General features: G+C 38.7%; 1 protein-coding gene across 3 annotated transcripts in view; it reads right to left on the reverse strand.

The window, feature by feature from the left end:
- Positions 1–397: 397 nt before the first annotated feature.
- Positions 398–20,536, reverse strand: part of coro2aa (coronin 2Aa) — a 42,769-nt gene continuing 22,630 nt past the window's right edge. For all 3 annotated transcript variants that reach the window (XM_056372625.1, XM_056372628.1, XM_056372626.1), the window contains 11 exons: positions 17,766–17,966; positions 14,037–14,153; positions 13,385–13,534; positions 11,541–11,720; positions 10,525–10,641; positions 8,628–8,732; positions 8,445–8,541; positions 7,271–7,383; positions 7,094–7,184; positions 6,703–6,962; positions 398–6,306 (listed from right to left, as the gene is read on the reverse strand). In XM_056372625.1, coding sequence (XP_056228600.1) covers positions 6,169–6,306; positions 6,703–6,962; positions 7,094–7,184; positions 7,271–7,383; positions 8,445–8,541; positions 8,628–8,732; positions 10,525–10,641; positions 11,541–11,720; positions 13,385–13,534; positions 14,037–14,153; positions 17,766–17,966 — 1,569 coding nt within the window. In that variant the 3' untranslated portion in view covers positions 398–6,168. The remainder of the gene's footprint in view (positions 6,307–6,702; positions 6,963–7,093; positions 7,185–7,270; positions 7,384–8,444; positions 8,542–8,627; positions 8,733–10,524; positions 10,642–11,540; positions 11,721–13,384; positions 13,535–14,036; positions 14,154–17,765; positions 17,967–20,536) is intronic.

Genomic DNA, 20,536 nt, shown 5'->3' on the forward strand with positions numbered 1-20,536 from the left:
TCTGTAGTAATTTTTCACTTTACAGAAACAGTAATGTAACCCCAAGATACAGAGCACTGGTCTGTAACGCCTTTGTTTAACATTTAGCCCAGAAATGGCAACTAAACAATTACTCTGTTTTTGAAGGACAGTAATTTGTTTTCAAGAGTTTATGGCTGCTGGTTCGTATAGAGCTCATTTTTATATTCTAAATACAAGCGGGACAATCATGTACAGATGAAAATGTTTGTTTTCACTCCAAACAGTTAACTGAGGAAGCTGTTTTTGTAACAAAAATAGTGAACTCTGCTCTAATATTAACGTGTTTGTGCAACTGAGTGAAATGTTTTCTATTTTAGTTTATTTGTTTCGGTGGTCTATGGTCTGATTTATCAGAGAAGGTCTATAAACAGACAAATGGATTTCCCAGAAAAATTTAATTATACTTTATGTGATTAATATATTTTTTACATGTTTTAGAAACAATATTAAAAGAAATGGGATAAAATCTTTTCCAGTTTTTACTAAATACATTTAACAGACAATTTAAAGACATCACAATAATTGCATTTATAATGCATTTAAGTCAGGCACAGTGAGGCTCATATGAACCCAGCAACAATCCTCAAATGAAATGGTTTATTAACTCAGACATGTTCAGACAGTGAATGCTACAGTTGACTCTGCAGCTACATTATTGCTCCATTATAAGAGGCTGTTAGTGTGCATGCTTTAAAACTGAGAGGTGTCTGGAATATATTGATGTTGTTGTTCTCATTTGGTTTGTTGAGAGGTTTTTTTGTGAGGACTTGGTATTGGCCACATTCATAACAGGAACAGAATAATAACTATTACAGTTTTCTGTACAGTAATGCAATCATCACTCACCACAACATTGTGACGATTCGTTCATAAAACTTGGTGCCTTTGAAAAACAAAAAATACACTGCCTCTTTTCAACAATGCACACTAATGTATGACGTCTGTATTATTATTCTTTATTTGCACTAGTGCAAATAATAATAATACACTAAAAGAATTAAAGGATATGAATGGGTATTGATGATCTAGTTGGCAGTAAGGGTATCATTTTGTTGTCCCAATGTCAGACAGTAGCTTGCAATTTGTGCCATTTCTCCCAAAACTGCAAATGTGGAATCAAATTCAATCATTCATCAGTTTAAAGGGCGACTCCAGTAACTTATTATTGCACTTTCCACATGAAAGAGATTTTTATGAGTATAATCAAAATCAATGCAGCAAAGGCTGAGATATCCTGAGTTTTGGTCCCAAATATAAGTGAGGCCTTCATTTCCTATGATGCAACAATTAAAATCTTTTGATTGGCCCCTTGCTATGTGACAAACACCCATTTTAAGTAAAACTATTTTAAAGCAACACAGCATAACTTTTAGAAAAGGTTTTTCTGCTCCAGCCTTACCTGGTCTGGTGTGACCCAGGGCCAGTTTCACAAAGATAAACTTTGACTATGGCTTAGATCTAACTAATGTCAGACTTTAGATTGATCTGCTGCACAAAGCTGATTAGTTCATGAATTCTGGGTAAATTACATGGTACCAGATGCAAGGAAAAAAATATTAAAAATAAAAATTATAGCAGGTGGAGCACAGAAAAAGGTGGGACAACATTAATTGTGATGAAGATAGCGTTAAAATTATATTTACCACCAGTACCTCTAGCAGGTGTCATTGATGGTTACCATGGAAACATGCATCTTAGTTCAGAATTAGCTTTGGGGTCAGGTGGCTAACTTCTTAGGTTAAAAATACGTCAGTCTTTGTTTTTGTGAAACTGTCTAACTTGTATTAGACTAACCTAAGAGCAAAATTAAGACTGGCCTAACACTATGGGCCAGTCTTAAAGTCTTTGGGAAACCACCCCGAGTAGCTTGTGGTGGCTAATGTTAGCTAATATTAGCTAACAGACATTACTGAGTCAGTTCACAGACATCACAATTCTTCTTTCAGCCACAATGGCTGTTCTCAATTTAACAAAACTGATAAACTTGTGTTATTCAACAATATGAATAAATTGTACTTGTCGAACCAAAGTGAAATATGTTATTCTCAGAAGAAAAAAAGACTTTGACAAACAGGATTTTTTTTTTTTTTTTTTTTTTTTAAATCTGGTTTCTCTTTTGCCCATTTTTTATTTTAATTGTGCAAACTCCACATACGAAGGATAGTCAGTGAATAAGCCTCTAATGTCGATGAATGGTTTGCCAAATTCAGCTACATGTGGGCTCAGGTGAGAGTAAAATGGGGCAGCAGTGAAAAGACACAGATTTGCTTTTGACACAGTGCTGAAGACTGCTCAACAATGGCAGCTGCTGTTGTTATCTAGCTAGTGATATGCTGTATTTCGTACAGGCTGAGAATTTATTTGTGGTATAAACTGCATCAAGTACTGAATTCCCAAGCGAATCAATGATTGTTCCTTAAATGTGCAATTTTGGCAGACATTTTCAACAATTCTTTTTTTCATTTGCAGTTCCAAGCAAACCGTTGAGAGGCAGAAATACTATAGTAATACAATCTTCTTCTTTTTTTTCGATGGGGAAAAACCACTTGAATAAATTCTATGGTAAACATGGATATGATTAAACAGTTTGTAAAAGTTCTGTGAGAGAAAAGAAGATATATGTAAGTGAAACCAGTTAGCTTAAACTGTTTAATGTGAACAAACAGCCCAATCAGCCCTTGAACAAGTCCACTGTCCAACTGTAAAAACAGCAGCTCATGGTGGGAATGTGTTGAAACTTGTCCACTAACAACAGTGGTGGTTATAGTTTACCCTGGCTGACCGTTGCTGCTCCTGGACAAAAGTCAGCCAGGGATGAAGCTGTGCTAGAACTGTCCTGACAGAGGTCAAAAGGTTCACAGATCACAATTGTATTGAAACCAGTGTGTCTGTACGTTTGTGGGTTGGTATGGCAGTTTCCACGTGTTACCTTTTTTTTTTTTTTTTTTGACAGGTGGCCATGAAACGTAAGCCAAATCTAGAATATCATTATAGTGTGTGTGCCTCTGACTACATAAATACAGGCATGCATGGTCATTCATACAGTATCTGACTGGTTATCTTAGGATCAACTAACAGCTACAATGTTTGTGTTACCTAATATCTGCAAGCGTTTCAGTGACATCTACGCATATTTACACATATCAGCATATTGTTTCTGTCAACAAGTTGGTGAGAGATAAGGGAATGTTTTCTTGCTCTTATTCTGTTAAAAAAAAAAAAAAAAAAGTCAGGTTAAAATCAACTGCCCTAATTCTGAAAGCAACAAATATGAGAAACTGGTCCAACTGCACCACCGTGCCAGAAACTATGAACACCATTCAGAAGTTCCCTGAGGGAAAACACATCTCTACAAGCCATGAGTATAGACTTTACCAACTGCTCAGCGTAAATGTATGTACATTTTACAGTTATTTAAGCCTTTTGTGGTTGCTTTAATAGATTATCACTTAGCTAAGCACTTAAAAACTGACAAAACATATACGAATTCCCTATCGTATGTAAAGAGACAAAAAGCTGCCACCTTTTTAAGCTCACTTCTGTTCCACTTGCCTCATACAGACAAGGTATTTTCTCATAGAGGGTTTCTTTCAAAGCTGTAATGTCATACTGGGGATCTCTGTGTATCTTCTAAAATCTACTTATCTGTACTAGAAAGTAAAATTTAAGCAGTAGTAATTCAAAGAAAATATAATTTTTGCAGGACAATTTCCACTCAAGCTTACTCAAGGCTTTCGAGCACATCACAGGATTCTCACAAGCAAATTAAGTTTGCTCAGTTGTCACTGAACTGTAGTTGTTCAAACTTTTACCAATAGACTTCTTATCTGTGTTTTTGGCTTAAAGGTTTGTTCTTCACAATCTCCACACAAACTTGTGACCATGATGACCATTGAAAGCTCCGGAACAAGTGGATCTTGAGTGGAGATTGTTTTGTGAACAGGTGTTTTCATTTCATCAACAGTGTGCATTCACTAAAAATGGTAAAATAACCAGGTAGGAATCTGCTTTTGTTGTTTGTTTGTTTGTTTTTTTTTTTGTCTGATCCAGAGTTAAATACCAGAAAATTAGGAAATTTATCAAATTGATAATAGAAAAAAAATCATATAAAAACATATACTATCATAAACCGGTCCTGCTAGAAGCTCTGTGAGGCTGTACTTAGGCACAGTGGTGCTTAGAGCTAAATGCTAACATCAGCATGCTAACCCAGTGACAGTGACAATGCTAATATGGTAACAGGTATAGGCTATTGTTTACCATGTTTACAATGTTAGATTAGCATGTTAGCATGCTAACAAAATTACCACTAAACGCAGTACACCTGAGGCTGGCGGGAATGTCATAGGTTTGGCCATAAACCACAGTAAGTCAAAATCTTGACCTTATGATGGTGATAGATGAAGTTAAAAGATCATCAAAGCTTTACAATTTATCCAGACAGAGACATGAATTTCCAACATTATACCAAATTTTCCGGATCTGACGGCAATTCATCTAATAGTTCTAGAGACAATTCACTCAAATCCACAAATGTCAACCTCATGGAGGTGCAACAGAAAGAGTCAGCTGATATCCGAAAGTCATAAGGGTAGATAACTGGCGAACATGAACATCTACACGATAATGTGCCAATCTACGTAGAAGATTTAGAGACATTTCACTGGATAAGTGAAATGTAGCTGCTCGCATTATTAAATAGATAGCGATAGCTTCCACAGTGTAAACAGTATGGCAAAATCTCTGATAGTAAACATATTTACACTTGCTGGCCACTATATATATACACTATATTTTTGCCCCCCTCATGTATGGACAAAACATTAGAAACCGCCCTTTCAATATAATGCACTCCAGAACAACACCACCACTCGCTATAACCTTAATAATAAACATAGTAGAATAAAATTTCTGTTAATGTCAACAGAAAGTGAACATTTATAAACTTTGTGGAAGTACAATTCATGGCACAACTGTTGTATTAGATTGTTTTAGCTTGTACAGGTGTACCTAAGAAAGTGGCGAGGAGTGGCAGGAGTATATATGGTTTACATTATCTCCGCTGCTCCTGATATCAGTACAGTATTTAGATATCCTTTTAGCTGATGACCAAAAACCCCAGTATCACATATTATCTTTTTACAAAGAGCAATAAAAAGCCACTCTATGGGAAAATAAGTTGAAAACCGAAAGCTACAGTAGTGGAACGCAAGCTAACTCAAAAGTGGTGCAGTGCTCAGGCTCTACAATAACTTTAAACTTTTTCCTCACAGTGACCTCACACCAGCAAAAAGCAAGCAGCCTTTAAACATGTTGTGTGGTGTATTTTCCAAAATTACAAACGTGAATTCAATTATTTTCGTTGACTGTATTTTAAAATAAATATAAAAATTAAGATCAAAACTGCTACATGGCATCAGTTACGGAATTGGCTTATACAATAGCTGCAGTGAAAACGATTGATTTTTCACCAATTTTCCAGTCATTCAAAAATAAAAATTAAAAATAATAATAAAAAAAAAAAAATCTAAAAAAAATCAAACAAATGCAGCTCAATGGAATGGCAGAACACAGCTGGGATCATGATATTGTCATTCAAGCACACATACTGAACATTAAACACCACAACCATCTCCAGTTACAGTAGTTTACATAACAAAAAAAAAAAAACAACAACAATCACCGAGCATAGAAAATAAATTCAGCCTTATCATTACAATCATACAGGATGTCTGCTCCTGCCCTGCAACAACTTTCAAACAACTCGCAGACAGCCACATCATTCAGTCAAGACAGGCACAAACATCCTTTTATTGCATAGCTGTGAAGCATACAAAAGAAACGAGGGAAAGGTCCAAAGGTGCAAAGAGTTTTAAAACATGTTGCAGCGGGGTAAGACTCAGTGTATAAGTGTATATACATGAACAAAGAGTATGTGCACCCTGTGTAGAACTGACAAAATGACAGATTGCAAACACAAAGTCAAGATTTAGATCACCCCTGTGCAGTGAGTACGCTGGGGCTCATCAGCGGAAAAGAGGTGAGTCAAAAGAGTGCAAAAGAGTGTAGGTGGTTAGGGTTAGTAAGTTTGTATAGTAATGCATGTATCCCGTGAGGAGGTGAGGGTGACTGCAGGTCGGGCCAATCTTAAAGTGAGCCCTGAGACTGGGAGTTTTTCATGTTCTTAATCTCAAGCTCCAGCTGTTTGACGCGCACGTCTCTCTGGTTGAGGAGCTCTCTCAGCCGTCGGATTTCCTCTTGCTGCTTGTGGAACTTGAGACGCAACTGTGGACAAGACAAATACACAATATATTGGAATATATTAAGGGGGTTATTTCCACTGGAGATTGGGGAGACAGCCCCCTCAATCTGATTTTACTTACTCTAGTCTCACTCCATAGTGTCCTCTTCCTTTCCAGCTATCATAATGCCAAATTTCATAGTAATCCATCCACTAGTTTTTGAGGACGTTGTCAAGAAACAGTCCGTGGATTATCAAAGTAATTAGGATATCGGAACCATGAATAGTTCAAATATTTTAGCTGAAAACTAATAATAATGATGAATAAAAAAATTGTATTGACCTACACCATTGGAATGAATATATTGAAAATGTCAAAACTAAATGACATAAAACCAAAGGATGACCCGACAGGTTGCAACACTGAGACAATTCAGTACCTCGTTCTCTGTCCTCGGCGGAGAACAAAGTGCAAGGTCTTCTCCGTTGCTAACGGGTGTTCGACTTTTGTCGTCGTCTGCATGGCCGCTGTCCTCTTTGCCGTCTTTGGTTCCCAGGTGGTCCTGAATGTACGCCAGCTGCAGCATGCCTGGTCTGCTCTGAGACCTGCGAGTGTCCAGAGTGTTCCCCAGCCCTTTGCTCATCTCCGAATATGAATCTGCTACTTGACTTCCAGGCTTCAGAGACATCAACACTGGGCCTGGAAAACAAAAGAGCGTGACCAGGAGGAAGATGGGTTGCATATAGTCTGACAACAGGAGAAACCCCACGCAGGCCCCACCACATCGCTAACAAATACAAATGCACACACAAGCATAAGTCTTTTCGGACCTTTGTCGATGCCACTGAGCCACTCCTCTGCAGTTAAAGCAGGCTTGTTACCAGATGTCATTGGATAGATGTCTTCTTGGTACGACTCCGACTGTAAACACATACACAGGAAATTCACACCAGACACCAAAGTAGGACTCTGAGATGTATTACACTACAAAGTCCATGTACTCTTACCCTGCGGGGTACGATCATGGCTAGAGGCTCAATGAGACTCTTGATTGTCACCAGTTTGTAGAACCTGAACACCTCACAGGAGCTCACATCCAGGCCTCTCTTTGGCATCACACCTGTAGGAGAACACACATGCTGAGTGACTAACTTTTTATCCTGTACTAGTGTGCTATAATATATCTGTGCTGTCACAGTAAGACAAACTCAATGAGCACTTTATTAGGAACACATTATCAGGACCTAAATTAAAAAGTTCCCATAATTTACACTTTTACAGTGTTGATCTATAAGAATATATAAATTTGCGGTTTTAATAACCAATAAGAGCCTCTCTTCTGATTGGCTGTGACTGTTTTCTGATTGCTCAAATAAAAGTATTGCAGATTTCAGGTAAACATTCACAGAAACTAAATCCTGCAAGGTTGGATGGTGGGTCCAGGTGAGCGGGGCTTACGGGCATAGCTGTATAGTGATAGTGACATCACAAAGTTACTGGAGTCCTGGCAGCTCGTTTTAAGCCTCAGTTTTTTAATATACACTGTGTGCAATTCTCTGTGGACTGATCACTCTGATACTTTCAAAGAATTAATATAGAGCCTAAACCTGCTTTATAATCAAAGAACACATAGACATCTACCTTTATACAATATGGGACCTTTAAAACAAATTGACTATTTTTGATAGTTAGACCCTCGCAATGAATATTTTTAATTATCTACTTGTTTTTTTGTTTTGTTTTGTTTTTTTAAAATGACCACAGTGAAAATAGCAGCAAAATATTAAAGTTTAAGTTTTAAAACATACGTGTATGATGTCTGTCTGTTTGAAGGCTTCACCTCATGCTGCATGTCCCTTCACATGATCTACAACCTGGCTATGATCAGCTGGTTTGGCTATTCAAATATGGTTAGCTTATTTGCACAGCAGTTTTGCTTAAAGGTGCGAGAGAGTCAGCACAGCTAGAAAAGAGATGTAGTTTCCAAGCAGATCATTTTTCATATATTATTTTCACCCATATTCAGCAAAGAAAATTATTCAACATGGCATCCAACAAAGTGGAGTTTGATTATAGATGCAGAAAGTAAAAATAAGTGAACAGGCAGCTGTGTATGTGACATGTCTATGTGATTTTACTATTGTGTGCCTGTATGTGTGTGTTTGTGTGTGTGTTCCTTACCCATTCCTTTCTGAGGTAAGTGTGAGCGGTACTCTGTTAGGTACTGGATGTATGGTTTTTCTGAGCTGATCTCATAGTACCTGATATTCCCATCACCCTGACAAGAGGCAAGAGAAGTCTTTGTAACCATAATATTTTGTGTGTAAATGTCTAGACAGTGTCTGGTTGCTTTCAGAGACCCACCTTCCCAGCAAGGTAGAGCATGTGTGTGTCAGGGTCGTAGAAAGGAAAGAGGACTCCTGAGGAACCGTCCAGGTTCTCTTCTAACAAAGGCACAGACAGATCGTCCTGCAAACACACACAAAGACCAACAACTCGAACCAAAAACAACACTTAAGCACCAGCAGCATGCACACCGATCCCTCATATCAAAACACTCTATCATTTAAATCCACTTCTGCATAAGAGGTACTCTCCAGCGCTGAATTAAAAATACTCAGTGCTCAATCCCTAATCCGTGCTTCAGCCATAATCCTCCACCCACGATACACTCGCACACATCAAAACACACCAGCCTGCTACATCCACACAATAACAAACCAACAGGTGTGAGCAGGGTGCTCGGTACTGACATAATCAAGAAGAAAATAACTTCACTCCACTTTAACACATGCTGAGTGAATTCTTCAGGTGTACCGATGAGTGGTTTAGCTTGGCCACTAATTTGTCCACAAGGTGGCAGAGTTGTGCGTCAGACTTTATATTGTGTGGGGTTGTGTTTTGCACCATCCTGAGAGCCATAAAATCATCAAGGTGAGGGAATAGTCAGATCCCTTACTCAAGTAAAAATAATAATACAACAATGCAAAGCACTATGTTACAAGTAAAAGTCCTGTATTCAAAATTTTTATTAAAAGTATTTGTTCATGTACCTGAAACAGAAAATTACTTGCTTCGCACAAATAATAATCAATCATTTCAGTGAAACCAACTGAGAAGTTTGGAGGGGAAATGTCTATTTGGTGCAAACCCAGACATCTGAAATGTGATATTCTGTGTTTGTTTTTTTTAAAGGTCACAAACTTTAAAATTTAAACATTTTATAAGCTTATTTAATACTAGTAAAAAGTACAATACTCCCCTCTGAGGTGTAGTGGACTAGAAGCATGAGGTTGCATAAAATAAACTTTACACCACTGAAGATCATACATCAGGGTGGGAGGAGCTTGTGTGTACTACATGTTTTCATTTTGTTTTAGCACAGTCCCAGTATTTGATTGACATACGAGGCCATCTGGAGCAAGAGATGAATGGATGAGCTGCTGTACACCACTGAAAATCCCACAGTTTTTTAAATCCAAAATATTCAACTTTCCTAACCTCTCAACTTTTGTCTTAATATTTTCTTTCTATATTTATTTCAATATTCAGCCATTTGTTTACCTTGTACACTCAGTGGGCAGTTTATTGGGTACACCCAAATAATATTTAGCTTTCCAAAATACGCAATTCAACACCTCTCTAAAACAATCTCAACACAAACTGAACATTATAAACATCATGAAGGGAGGATTCATGGCAGGACTGTTATATTAGACTACAGTAGTTTCAGCTTGGTGTACCTGGTAAACCAGCAATTCAGTGTTAATGTCTTTTTTTCCATTTCATCCCGACTCTCCATTAATCAGAGGCTTTAATGGCGTAGACGAGGAAATAGAGCCGCCTAGAGTCGTGACCTCTCTGATGTAATAAGGTGGCCATTACTTCATTCGTAAAATTATTACTCTATTGTTGTGACACTGTGTTTCTTCTTGGGCCTGCTGTTAGTTTATTTGTCTTCTCATGCGGGTTCTATACATGGGCCCCTGTAGTAAATGCATCTCCATACTGTATATCACTATTTGATATCTTAAACTTTCTAAACTTTTTAAATCTTTAATCCAGACTAGGGGTGACTGGACTTTTGGTGACAAGGGTGCACTTACTGTACCTTTGTGTTGCCCTCCTGGTTCGGAGTTTTGAACCAGGTCAGATCATGAATTTCTCTAACTCTCTATAACCTGATCAGAAGTGTTCGTATGTGTCACCACATGACCAAAAATCCACGTAAAACTTCCTGTTACTCTTTAGTTGCTCTTACCTGATCCCACAGTGCTACCTGTCGATCGTTCCAGCGTGAAGTGCCTGATGTGAGGAGCATCTTCATGTTACCCAGGACCAACACCTTACTGGCTTTGTGCGTCTTGCAGTTGGCTTCCTGCAAACACACAACCCAACATACATCAAGGAAAGCATCAAGCGTTTGGCATGCACAGTATAAGATTTTTTTTATATATAAAAGGTGTAGACGAATCTGCTAACAGTATTGGTTTCCAAAACATCAATATTACAGCACAATGATGAAATGTCTCCTACATGTCCATCCACATGAGCTTGTTTGGCAGGCAAACGGAGTGAGAGCAGACTAATGTAAAGTGTGTGAGTCATTGGCTGGTGACCCAGAGGTCTATGGAGTTATGCCGTTGGCCAGTCCAGGCCAGAGGTGTCAGTTTTGGCTGTGTGGTGCTGGATGAGTGCCTGAGTGCCCAAGCTGGGAGAGGGGAAATGGAGCAGGGAACTCCCACTTATGCAATACTGGCCGTCATACTATAGTTCACCACAACTTGATCTCACTGAAAAATATCTGGAGCACATCGGTTTAAATTGATTTTCATTTAGATTTTATGTCCCCAGGGATTTTAAAGTTGTATTTCTAGATGCAAAGAAACACAGTTTCCAGAAAGTAAACAAGCTGCAAGTGCATCTAAGAAAAAAGGTGCGGAGAAAATTTGAGAGAAAATGCAAATGAGCCGCTGATCATAGAACAGTTTCCCATTTTTAAATGATCTTTTTCACTTTTTAATATAATAAATAAACAGTGATAAAATCCATGTATTTTAAAATATAACAGAAATAAGCACTAAAACACCTGTAATTTACAGTAATATGTGTTACATTACATAGGCTGGTGCATATTGAAATAACAATATCAAAACAAGAACACTGCAGTTCCTTCAATGTTTCTGCAGGATTATTACACCAGATAAAGATACATACACACACACACACACACACACACACACACACACACACACACACACACACACTGAGCATTACCCGCAGTAGGTTTCCTGAGCGCGGCTCCATCAGCCGGACCCTCCTGTCCTTGCAGGTGGTGGCGAGGAGGCTGCAGTCTGTGTTGAAAGACATGGAGAGGACCACGTCTGTGTGGTGGCTGATGGTCCGTACAGGGTTCTTTATCACCTGCTCTGAACAGTCCAGGTTCCAGATCATTATCTGCAGGTGTGGGCAGACGGTGCAGAAACACACGCAAGCACCCACACGCGGACACACACAAACACACACACAGAAATTCAGATAGTCAGTCAGATGGCAACTCAAGTAGCACTTATTTATTTCTCTTTTGAGGTTTAAAGAAAAGTTAACAGGACTAGGATAGAATAGTTTGACATTTAGGGAATTATGCTTATTTGCTTTGCTGAGAGTTAAATCATTACTCTCATTCTCACGTCTGTTCGGTAAATAGAAATGTAAATATACAAAGTAAAGCTACAGCGAGCAGCTGGTTAGCTGCCGTGTAAAAACAAAAACAAAAACTGACATGTGGTTTTATGACAAGTGTTTTGCTTTGAAGTTGCCAGGCAACCAACAGAGACTCCTCTTTTTAGACTGTCTACATTTGAAGACTGGGTGAAAAGCCGACCAACACAGGGAGGAGATGCAAAAATCATACAAATGTATGTGTAAACCTTCAGACAGTCTTTCCTTGAAGGAACTCATGGCGCTGCACTCATTCGCACATACAAAGCCAAGAACTTTAAGGGAAAAGTTAAAATCCTGAATATTGTCTCACCTGCACTCACCTGTCAAATTGTCAGATTGTCAAATTTTAGAAAGTTACAAACATTATTGGATGCAGGGTTTTAGATGTTGTTTGATGATCCATTAAGCACTTCATCTGAACGACACTGACTTATGACTTGAGACACTGATGATTTCAAATTGATTTGGATTTGATATGCTGCATTTGGTTTTCAGACTAAAATTTATTGTCTTACAAGTTGAAACTAAAATTAGTGGGAAAGGTTAACTTAACATTTCAACTTTACAGTGTAGCAGTGTGATATTGCATCATGTCATTAACAGGCTTTTGTACATCTCTGTAAAATCCTGAAGATTAAGTGAAGACTTTTATCTTGGGGGACGGAGGTTGACATTAGACATTTCCAGTGTTACACTTCCGATGTAAACTTTTTTATGAAGGGGAATGTTCTGTGTTACAACAGGAAGTATCACGATCGTCTTTTTTTACAAACTGTACTTGTTTTTGCTGTAGTATATGTATGGACATTTTCATGTTTTAGAATTGTATTTTTATTTATCTTCATGCATAAATCTGCTGCGGGAGTTGAGGCACAGATGTAGGCAGACTACAGTATAGTTTGCATTGTTGAGACCATGTATGTCAGTGAGGGGCATTTAGTGACTTTGCTGATGATGTTACACAGGCACAGAGAGCATTAATGCAAGAGAAACCCTGTGACTGTTCTGTTTCTTCACAACTACACGTGCCTTTGCTGGTGTTTGACACTGAAGTACTCAAAGACAGTCCTGGGAAGAGTGATGCTTCCCTTCAACACAACAACACAACACAGTCAGACCCACTACAACAGCACAGCTACCACAACTCATGAGGTAGAATGCAAAATGCTTGTGATGCTTCATACAGTAACTCAGGAAAATGCTGTAATAATCAGTGGGCTGTATTGTAGCCGCAAGCCATCTTTACAGCTGTGACCTGTTTGGCTGCATTGTAATACAGAATTGCATATAGTATATGTCACAGCACCTCCTGAGTTCATTTCTTGTCATACAGCCATTTAGCCAGAAACGCCCACAAGTTTGTGCTACGGCTAGTGTGTATGTGTACAGTGTGTCACCTTGTAGTCGTAGGCTGTGCTGAAGAGGATGTTGTTTGCAGTCGGGTGCCACTCGATGAGGCTCACTCTGCGGCTGTGACCCTGAAGCTCCTTCCACGGTACTGTAAGGTTCTTCAGCACACCATGAGGAGGGATCTCCCACACTTTCACCTACACACATAGACACACACACACACACAACACCAAATTAATAAAACACAAAAAACCCCCCCCAAAAAAATCAATCTCTGCACACAACAGCTCTACAGTTATATAAAATACCCAGTGTGGGAATAATCGCAGGATGTACGGTCCACTGAATATGGAAAATAAATGATACAACCCAAAGGCACACTTTTTCAAAATTGTGTTAAGATGATACAAAACCTGTTGACTCTTCATCTCTCTTTCTGTCTACAGGGATTTTTGCTGAGCCTCTCTGCCAGGTCAGAGCTGAGGAATGTGAGGAATGACTTCTAGTTCTTCTTAAGACTAAACTGAAAGGCAGTAGAATCGTCCCCTGCTGCTACATGCTCATATTCCAGAGCAAATGATAACATGTCAGTGAACCTTTTGGAAAATGTGCTGACTGTGTGTGTGTGTGTGTGTGTGTGTGTGTGTGTGTGTGTGTGTGTGTGTGTGTGTGTGTGTGTGTGTGTGTGCATGAACAAACCGTCGTGTCCTCCGAGCCGGAGGCGATGCAGTAGTCATTGAAGGGATTCCACTTGATGTCTAACACGTTGCCTCTGTGGCCCGATACTCTGGGGTGGTGAGGGTCCACTTTACCCGTCTGACAGAGGGACACCCAAAAATAAACCAACAGAATTGGTAACACTTTACTTTAAATCCCCCTATTAGTATTAATGCTTTATAAAACACTACAATATTGTTATAAGCAGGCATAAGGACATATTTAGTGTTTATCAATGTACAGTTTTTGTCAACAACTGTAACTTCTCGCATGAAGACCTATTTTATATTGTTGTAATAATACATAGTGAGGTTAGAGAGGATGGCCCTGGAGTTTAGTTCAGTCTCTTCTCTCAGGTTATTATTTATTCTATTCTAATTGCTGGTATTTTTTATTTTATTTCGTTTTGCTTCTTACCTACCTCATTTGATTTAAGGTTTGTGTTACTGCTATAACACAGGCACTTCCTGTTGGGATTAATGGAGTACTCTATGCATCTAACTGGGTGTTTACTACATGCGTAAAGCCACTCTGTGATAAAAAAAAAAAAACAACCTTTATTTACAAACTACAAACATTCCAGGAATTAAGAGAAACAACCCAGTCTTCTTTTATCCGCAGGGTTTGATTTCCTATAAAAAGAACCACCTTAAAGTGGAGTTAAAACATTCAAAACAAAGGCAAATCAGCCATTCATTCATACAGTACAGTAGGCCTTCATTTCAAATCTGTTTTGTCAGAGACCCTGGCTAAAATAGCAGCATAATTATGGTACGTAGAACCAACATACGTAGAAGGGAAGAGAGGAAGGAAAGGATTTTTTTTCCCCCCAAAAGATCAGAAAACAGTAAAGAATTAAAACTATACATTGGAAGAACTGCACTTGCATCCTCTAAGTTCATGTTGTTAAAATCGTTTAAGCCGACTTGTGTCTGTAATTTCAGTTTTTTTGTAGTTTAATCCAAGTGGACCCAGCTGCCCACATGAAAGCTCTTTGACGGAGCTCTGTACGTAGCGTTGGTAAAGAAAAGAGCAGAGCGTCCTGAGAGTGAGGGCTGCAGTCTGACACTGGACAAAACTTAAAGCAGCATTAACTGATGTTTTGGCCACTTAGGGGCAGCAAAACGAGTTGACATATTATCACCTAATAATGTTGTTGTGGCAAAAGTGTTTGCAAACAGCCATCTAATGAAAGTAAGTTAAATATTCATTGTAGTTACTATACACTCTAAGGGAAATATCTCTTTTTTTATTCTCTAGTGGCTAAATGAACCAGCTAATTGCTAACTTTGAAATAACCCCCTTCACATTGCATGTAGGAATTTGAATCAACTGTTAAAAGAGTACTCCAGTGATTCAGCGTTCAGAAGGATCAAAATCAATGCAGTAATACCAAAGATATTGTCTGTTTCCATGCACTCATTTTACTTGTCAAAACCTGCTGCCCAAATATTACCCACAATGCAACTCAACCACTAGCACTTCAGTCTGAGATTCTTATGCTACCAGTGGTTTATGTAGCCTCGAGCCACTATGCTCGAGCAGAGATGTGTTGCAGGCTGCAGAGGTTTGGTAATTGCACATCTTTCTCTCTCCACACCAACAGTTTTATTCATTTTCAGACTTTTCATCTTCAGACCAAACTGAAGCTGCCTCAAGTGACATCACTTGTGTCAGTTTATCAGATTTTGCACCGCTCCCTCTTGAGCCTTAAAAGGCTTTACACATCTTTTTTCACATATGTCCCCAACACCTTCAAATTGACTTGTAAAATGTGAAAAATCGGTGGATCTCCCCTTCAATATAAATTATTAATGATTAGTGCAGCTTTAAAGACAGCCAGTTGCGAGTATCGAAACAGGACAGGTCGATCTGTGCACGTTAGGACAGGTATTGGCTCTTGCAAGCAATCAAATCCTCCATGACTTTAAAATGAATGACATACATTGAGTCATTGAGTCTTACTGAAGATTTTTTTCCCCGCAACAAGACTGCTAATTATGCTGTTTGTATGAACAGAACCTTCTATCAACTGACACACACACACCCGCAGGCTAGATTACTGTGCAAGTAAAGTGTGTTTGGAACCAGGGAATGATGTAACCATTATGTGTGCTTCCAGCTAACCCGACACAGGCACAGGTAAGAAGAACACAGCACTTCTGTTCTTATATTTATGTGTGTTAACTATGTTCTCCACAGAACAATAGCTTATCTGTAAGTGCACACAGACATAGGTGGGATGTGAGGGCGGTGGAAGGGGGGGTGCAGAAGTTTCACTTCTTCAAGACAGGAGGGGAAAGAGGGGGTCAAAAGATGAGTTATGTCATTCCTAAGCTTATATGCAATTCTTGCCCATGCCAGGAAGATGGTGATAATTCACCAAGACGATTTAAAATACGGACACAGACGGGAAGAGGGAGAAAAGGAGGGAGAGGTGTTCAGCTTGATGAATCACTCTGCAGTGAAGATATACAGGGGGACTGTAAATTTAACCTGCACACGAGTGAAGCGGTCTGGCTGAGTTTAGTTGAGAGATCAGTATTGTTACTGATAACACCAGTAGGTGCGATAATATCCATAAATAATGTCTGGATGAGTGTTGGATGAAACACATTTAAGATGAGGTTGGTGAGGGAGATATGATAGAATAATGAGGCTGGGGGGGGGCAGACCACATGTGATGTTTAGGTTGTAGTGAATGAGCTGCCAGGGCTTTCCTGGTATTTAGAGATTCTTTTGGCTCCACTGCTGCTGTGCTATTTATATTCTGAGAGCAGAGCTGTCTTTTCCAGGTGTGCTGTGAGTGCAGGAGCATAGAGAGGCCATGAAAGACGGTTATGCCCTACCTTAGTCATTTCTGACTTAAACTGCCAGCATGAAAGACAATTCTGTTTTAAAGTTTCCTGAAGTTTGCAGAGTACTTACAGGATAGTTTTATTCTAGTAATCTGATAAATACTGAATATGCAACACTCAGGGTTCAAAACTGCTCAGGGAAAAGTTCTGATCTCAGATTACCCATTAAAAACAGACGAGGATGGCACAATAACTTTCAATAAAGCTTTAGAAAACCCCATTATTTGAACACTGTTTCTAGTGCTTTCTACACTAATGTTTAGACTGAACATTCATTAAGTTTCACGTTAATATTCAGTGCGATATTGGCTTTATGTTAGCCATTTTCTATTTTGAAGGGAGGATTAATTTCTTTTGTTTTGTACTAACCACTCAGTGGCAAGCGAAGTAGTATATCTGGCCTATTTATGTTATTATTAGTCAACACAGAAGCTCCAGTTGCAATACCAATTTAAGATTCATTATTTCTGTGCCTCAACTTTCAACAGCCTATATAACTACATCCATCTCATTTATCTAAAAATCACCTAAAAAAAAACTGTGATCAGTTTTGTAGTTTTCCAGCGAGAGAAACACAATGTTGGTGAGGACAACACTAGACTTAATCAAATAGCTTTAAAAAAAAAAAAAAAAAAGAAAAGAAAAGAAATTCAGAGGTCTGCAAGCAGACTACTTTTCGCTCCTTGTAGCAAGACAATTTGTCCCCCATCAGAGTACAAATCAATGAAACTTTGGCAACATATCCCTGGATGCCTTATCGCCATTTTGAGTGAAATAATGCATATACCACTTAAAAAGACATCAGGACAAAAATGACAGTCTGTAAATTCAACCATGAGGTGCAGATACTCACATGATGGATGGACAGGACCAGGAAGGCCCCTCCCCCAGCACACTCAGTGATGACTGCCAGGAAACGTGGGTTGACAGCACAGAAGTTGTTGTCCTGGACGCTGCGTGTGATTGGCACGCCATCATAGCAGCTCTCCTTGGTGGCGGCCTTACCAAACACGTGGCGGAACTTGGAGCTGCGGTACTGAGGACGCCATGTCATCTGAGAGAGCAGAGAGGGAGGGAGGAGAGGAGAGGTCAGGGAAGGAGAATCATCCATCTTGCACAGTTATGGTGACAGGGCTTTTTATAGGTGTTAATACTGCTGCTCCTTTCTCTCAAGCAAACAGAGCAGGGTAATGGAAGATATGACTAAATCTGCAAAACCTGAGCAGCATTCACTCTGCAGTAGCATCACATTGAAAACCAACTTATACTACTTAAGTATACTACTTATACTAACCTACTATTTGGCCCATTCATTCATGTTTTTCTATCATTAATAAGATTCCATTCTGATGGCTGATAAAGTGTCCATTTTTCTCATTTTACTCCCAGTTATGCTTCTTGTAGTCAAGATATGTCATAATTTTTCTATTAAGAAGATTCATTCCCCTATTATTTGGTCGTTTGTCAGTGGCGCTACCTTCCCCACTGCTTTTTTACTTGCTACTAACAGTATTTTAACCAGATATCCGTTGTTTCCCATTACACTTTCTTCAGATGAAATACAGAAATGAAGTATAATGATACTTTCACTATAAGCTTTGATTCTGATTTGGATCACACCATTCACTTGGAGGAATCTGCTTTGATGTATTTTCTAGCCTATAGTAATCCCTTAGTAGAAGGTATCTGTATAATTCATGTGTCCAAAAATCATATTTTTCTCTCAGACTTGTGATTATGTTGAGTTAACACAGTTAATTTCAGGTTTTTGTGAAGTTTAGGACTTGCATTGTTGAACTGTCTTACACCAAAATTACTTCTCATCTTGTGGTGTTCCACAGGGCATTATTTTTGTCCCACTTTTATTCCCATTAATTGCTAATGATGTGAGTTTTGCTGTTGTTATATTTAGATTCTGACTATTCTGCTTTTCTTGTGTCCCAGATTTATTAGAATGTGGTAAAACAATCACTGAGTTTTTGAACGTCCAGCAGTTGCTGGTAGATAACTTATCACTTCATTTGGAAAGAAACTGTATGATTTTCATCCAGAGCAAAAGGACTTAGTCAGTGTAATAGATTTAAATGCACAATGTAATGGAAAAATCATTAAATAAGCAATATCTATGACAGGTGGTGTAATATGTCAACATGTGTCTGTTGAGCATCTAAGAACAACAGAACTACAGAATAACAGGGACAGTGTCAGGATCTAGTGTCATAATTACAAAGACTCTCTTTATATTGCCACTTCAAAGCTTCCAGGAATTAAGATTTGCATATCTAAAAATAAATTAGACACCGGCTTGTGCTGCATCCTCAAATCTACAGTCAAATAAGTCATTTTGAATACATTAAATTTACCATGCTAGTGAGCCAGACTATAACAACTTCAAAGGCTTTGATTTCAACTATTTATGTTTTTGGGTTGTCTGTCCATACGTCCCATTCTCATGAACGTGGTATCTTAGGAATGCCTTAGGGGAATTTCTTCCAATTTCGCAGAAAAATGAACTTGACCTGAAGGAGGAACTGAATTTGAAAAAACAGATTTTGGTGGTTATAGGTCAAAGGTCAAAACACATTTTCAGCCACAACTCACGGGTTCATACATGAATTATGACTTAATTCAACACAAATATCTAATAGGGTAAAATGAGGAAGTGATGACACTTTATATCCAAACAGTTTATTGTTTATTTTATTCAGTGCTGTAATTCAGAAAGGGGAGATTGTGACAATATTTCCTGAAACTTCACTAGTGTAAGTATGTTTCTGTTTTATTTACAGATCTAAAAGACTTGTTATGTGGGGATAATTGAATCAATTTGTTTGGTTGGGAAAACATTTTCCTAAATATTGTTGCTCTAAAGGGGAATATGCTTAGACCTGGCATGAAAACAATCACCACAGATAAGTGTGAAAGTTTATGGTTTAAGAATAGGATGTATGAGCTCAGGTTAGTTATTGAGTCACTGTTTCCTCTTTCTTTATGTTAGATCATTTGTTCATGTGTTGTATATGACAATATTTATAGTCATGACTGTAATTATGTTTTATGTTACAACCAGATGGCTTATCTAATAATGCCAGTATTGATGCGAGTTATCAGGGTTTTTCCCTGATTAATAGTTCTTGGCCACAATTTTTGTATGAAATTGTTGTTTGTTGTTGCTTTTAGGACTATTAATCAAGTCCCCCAATCAAGTGTACTACCCTTAATGAATAAAGAGAGGAACACCAGTGAAACTTCACAAACATTGAGTCTCTTTTTAGCCACTTTCCTTAAGCCAGTCAATGCATATGTCATTATTGTGAGAGATACAGTAAGTGGCTCTGGTCCACAGGGACGAGGCCCGGCCAGCCAGCATGTCTGCTCTGCTACTCTGCCTGGCTCCCTGCCTGCCTGCTGCATGGTCATTACTTATGAATTAGGGGTGGAGGAGGTTGATGGACAAGATGTTAACGCAAAAGAAATGGACCCAAACAACAACTCAAAGCAGACGCAGAGAGAGCAAAGAGGCAGCAGGGGACAACACAACAAGAGGTGGTAAAAAGTCATCACAAGTATCTGTTTTCTTAGAAATCACACATCACCTGAAAACAATCCTGCCCCTAAAAACTA

This window comes from Seriola aureovittata, chromosome 3 (assembly GCF_021018895.1).
Source record: "Seriola aureovittata isolate HTS-2021-v1 ecotype China chromosome 3, ASM2101889v1, whole genome shotgun sequence".
Lineage (NCBI taxonomy): Eukaryota > Metazoa > Chordata > Actinopteri > Carangiformes > Carangidae > Seriola > Seriola aureovittata.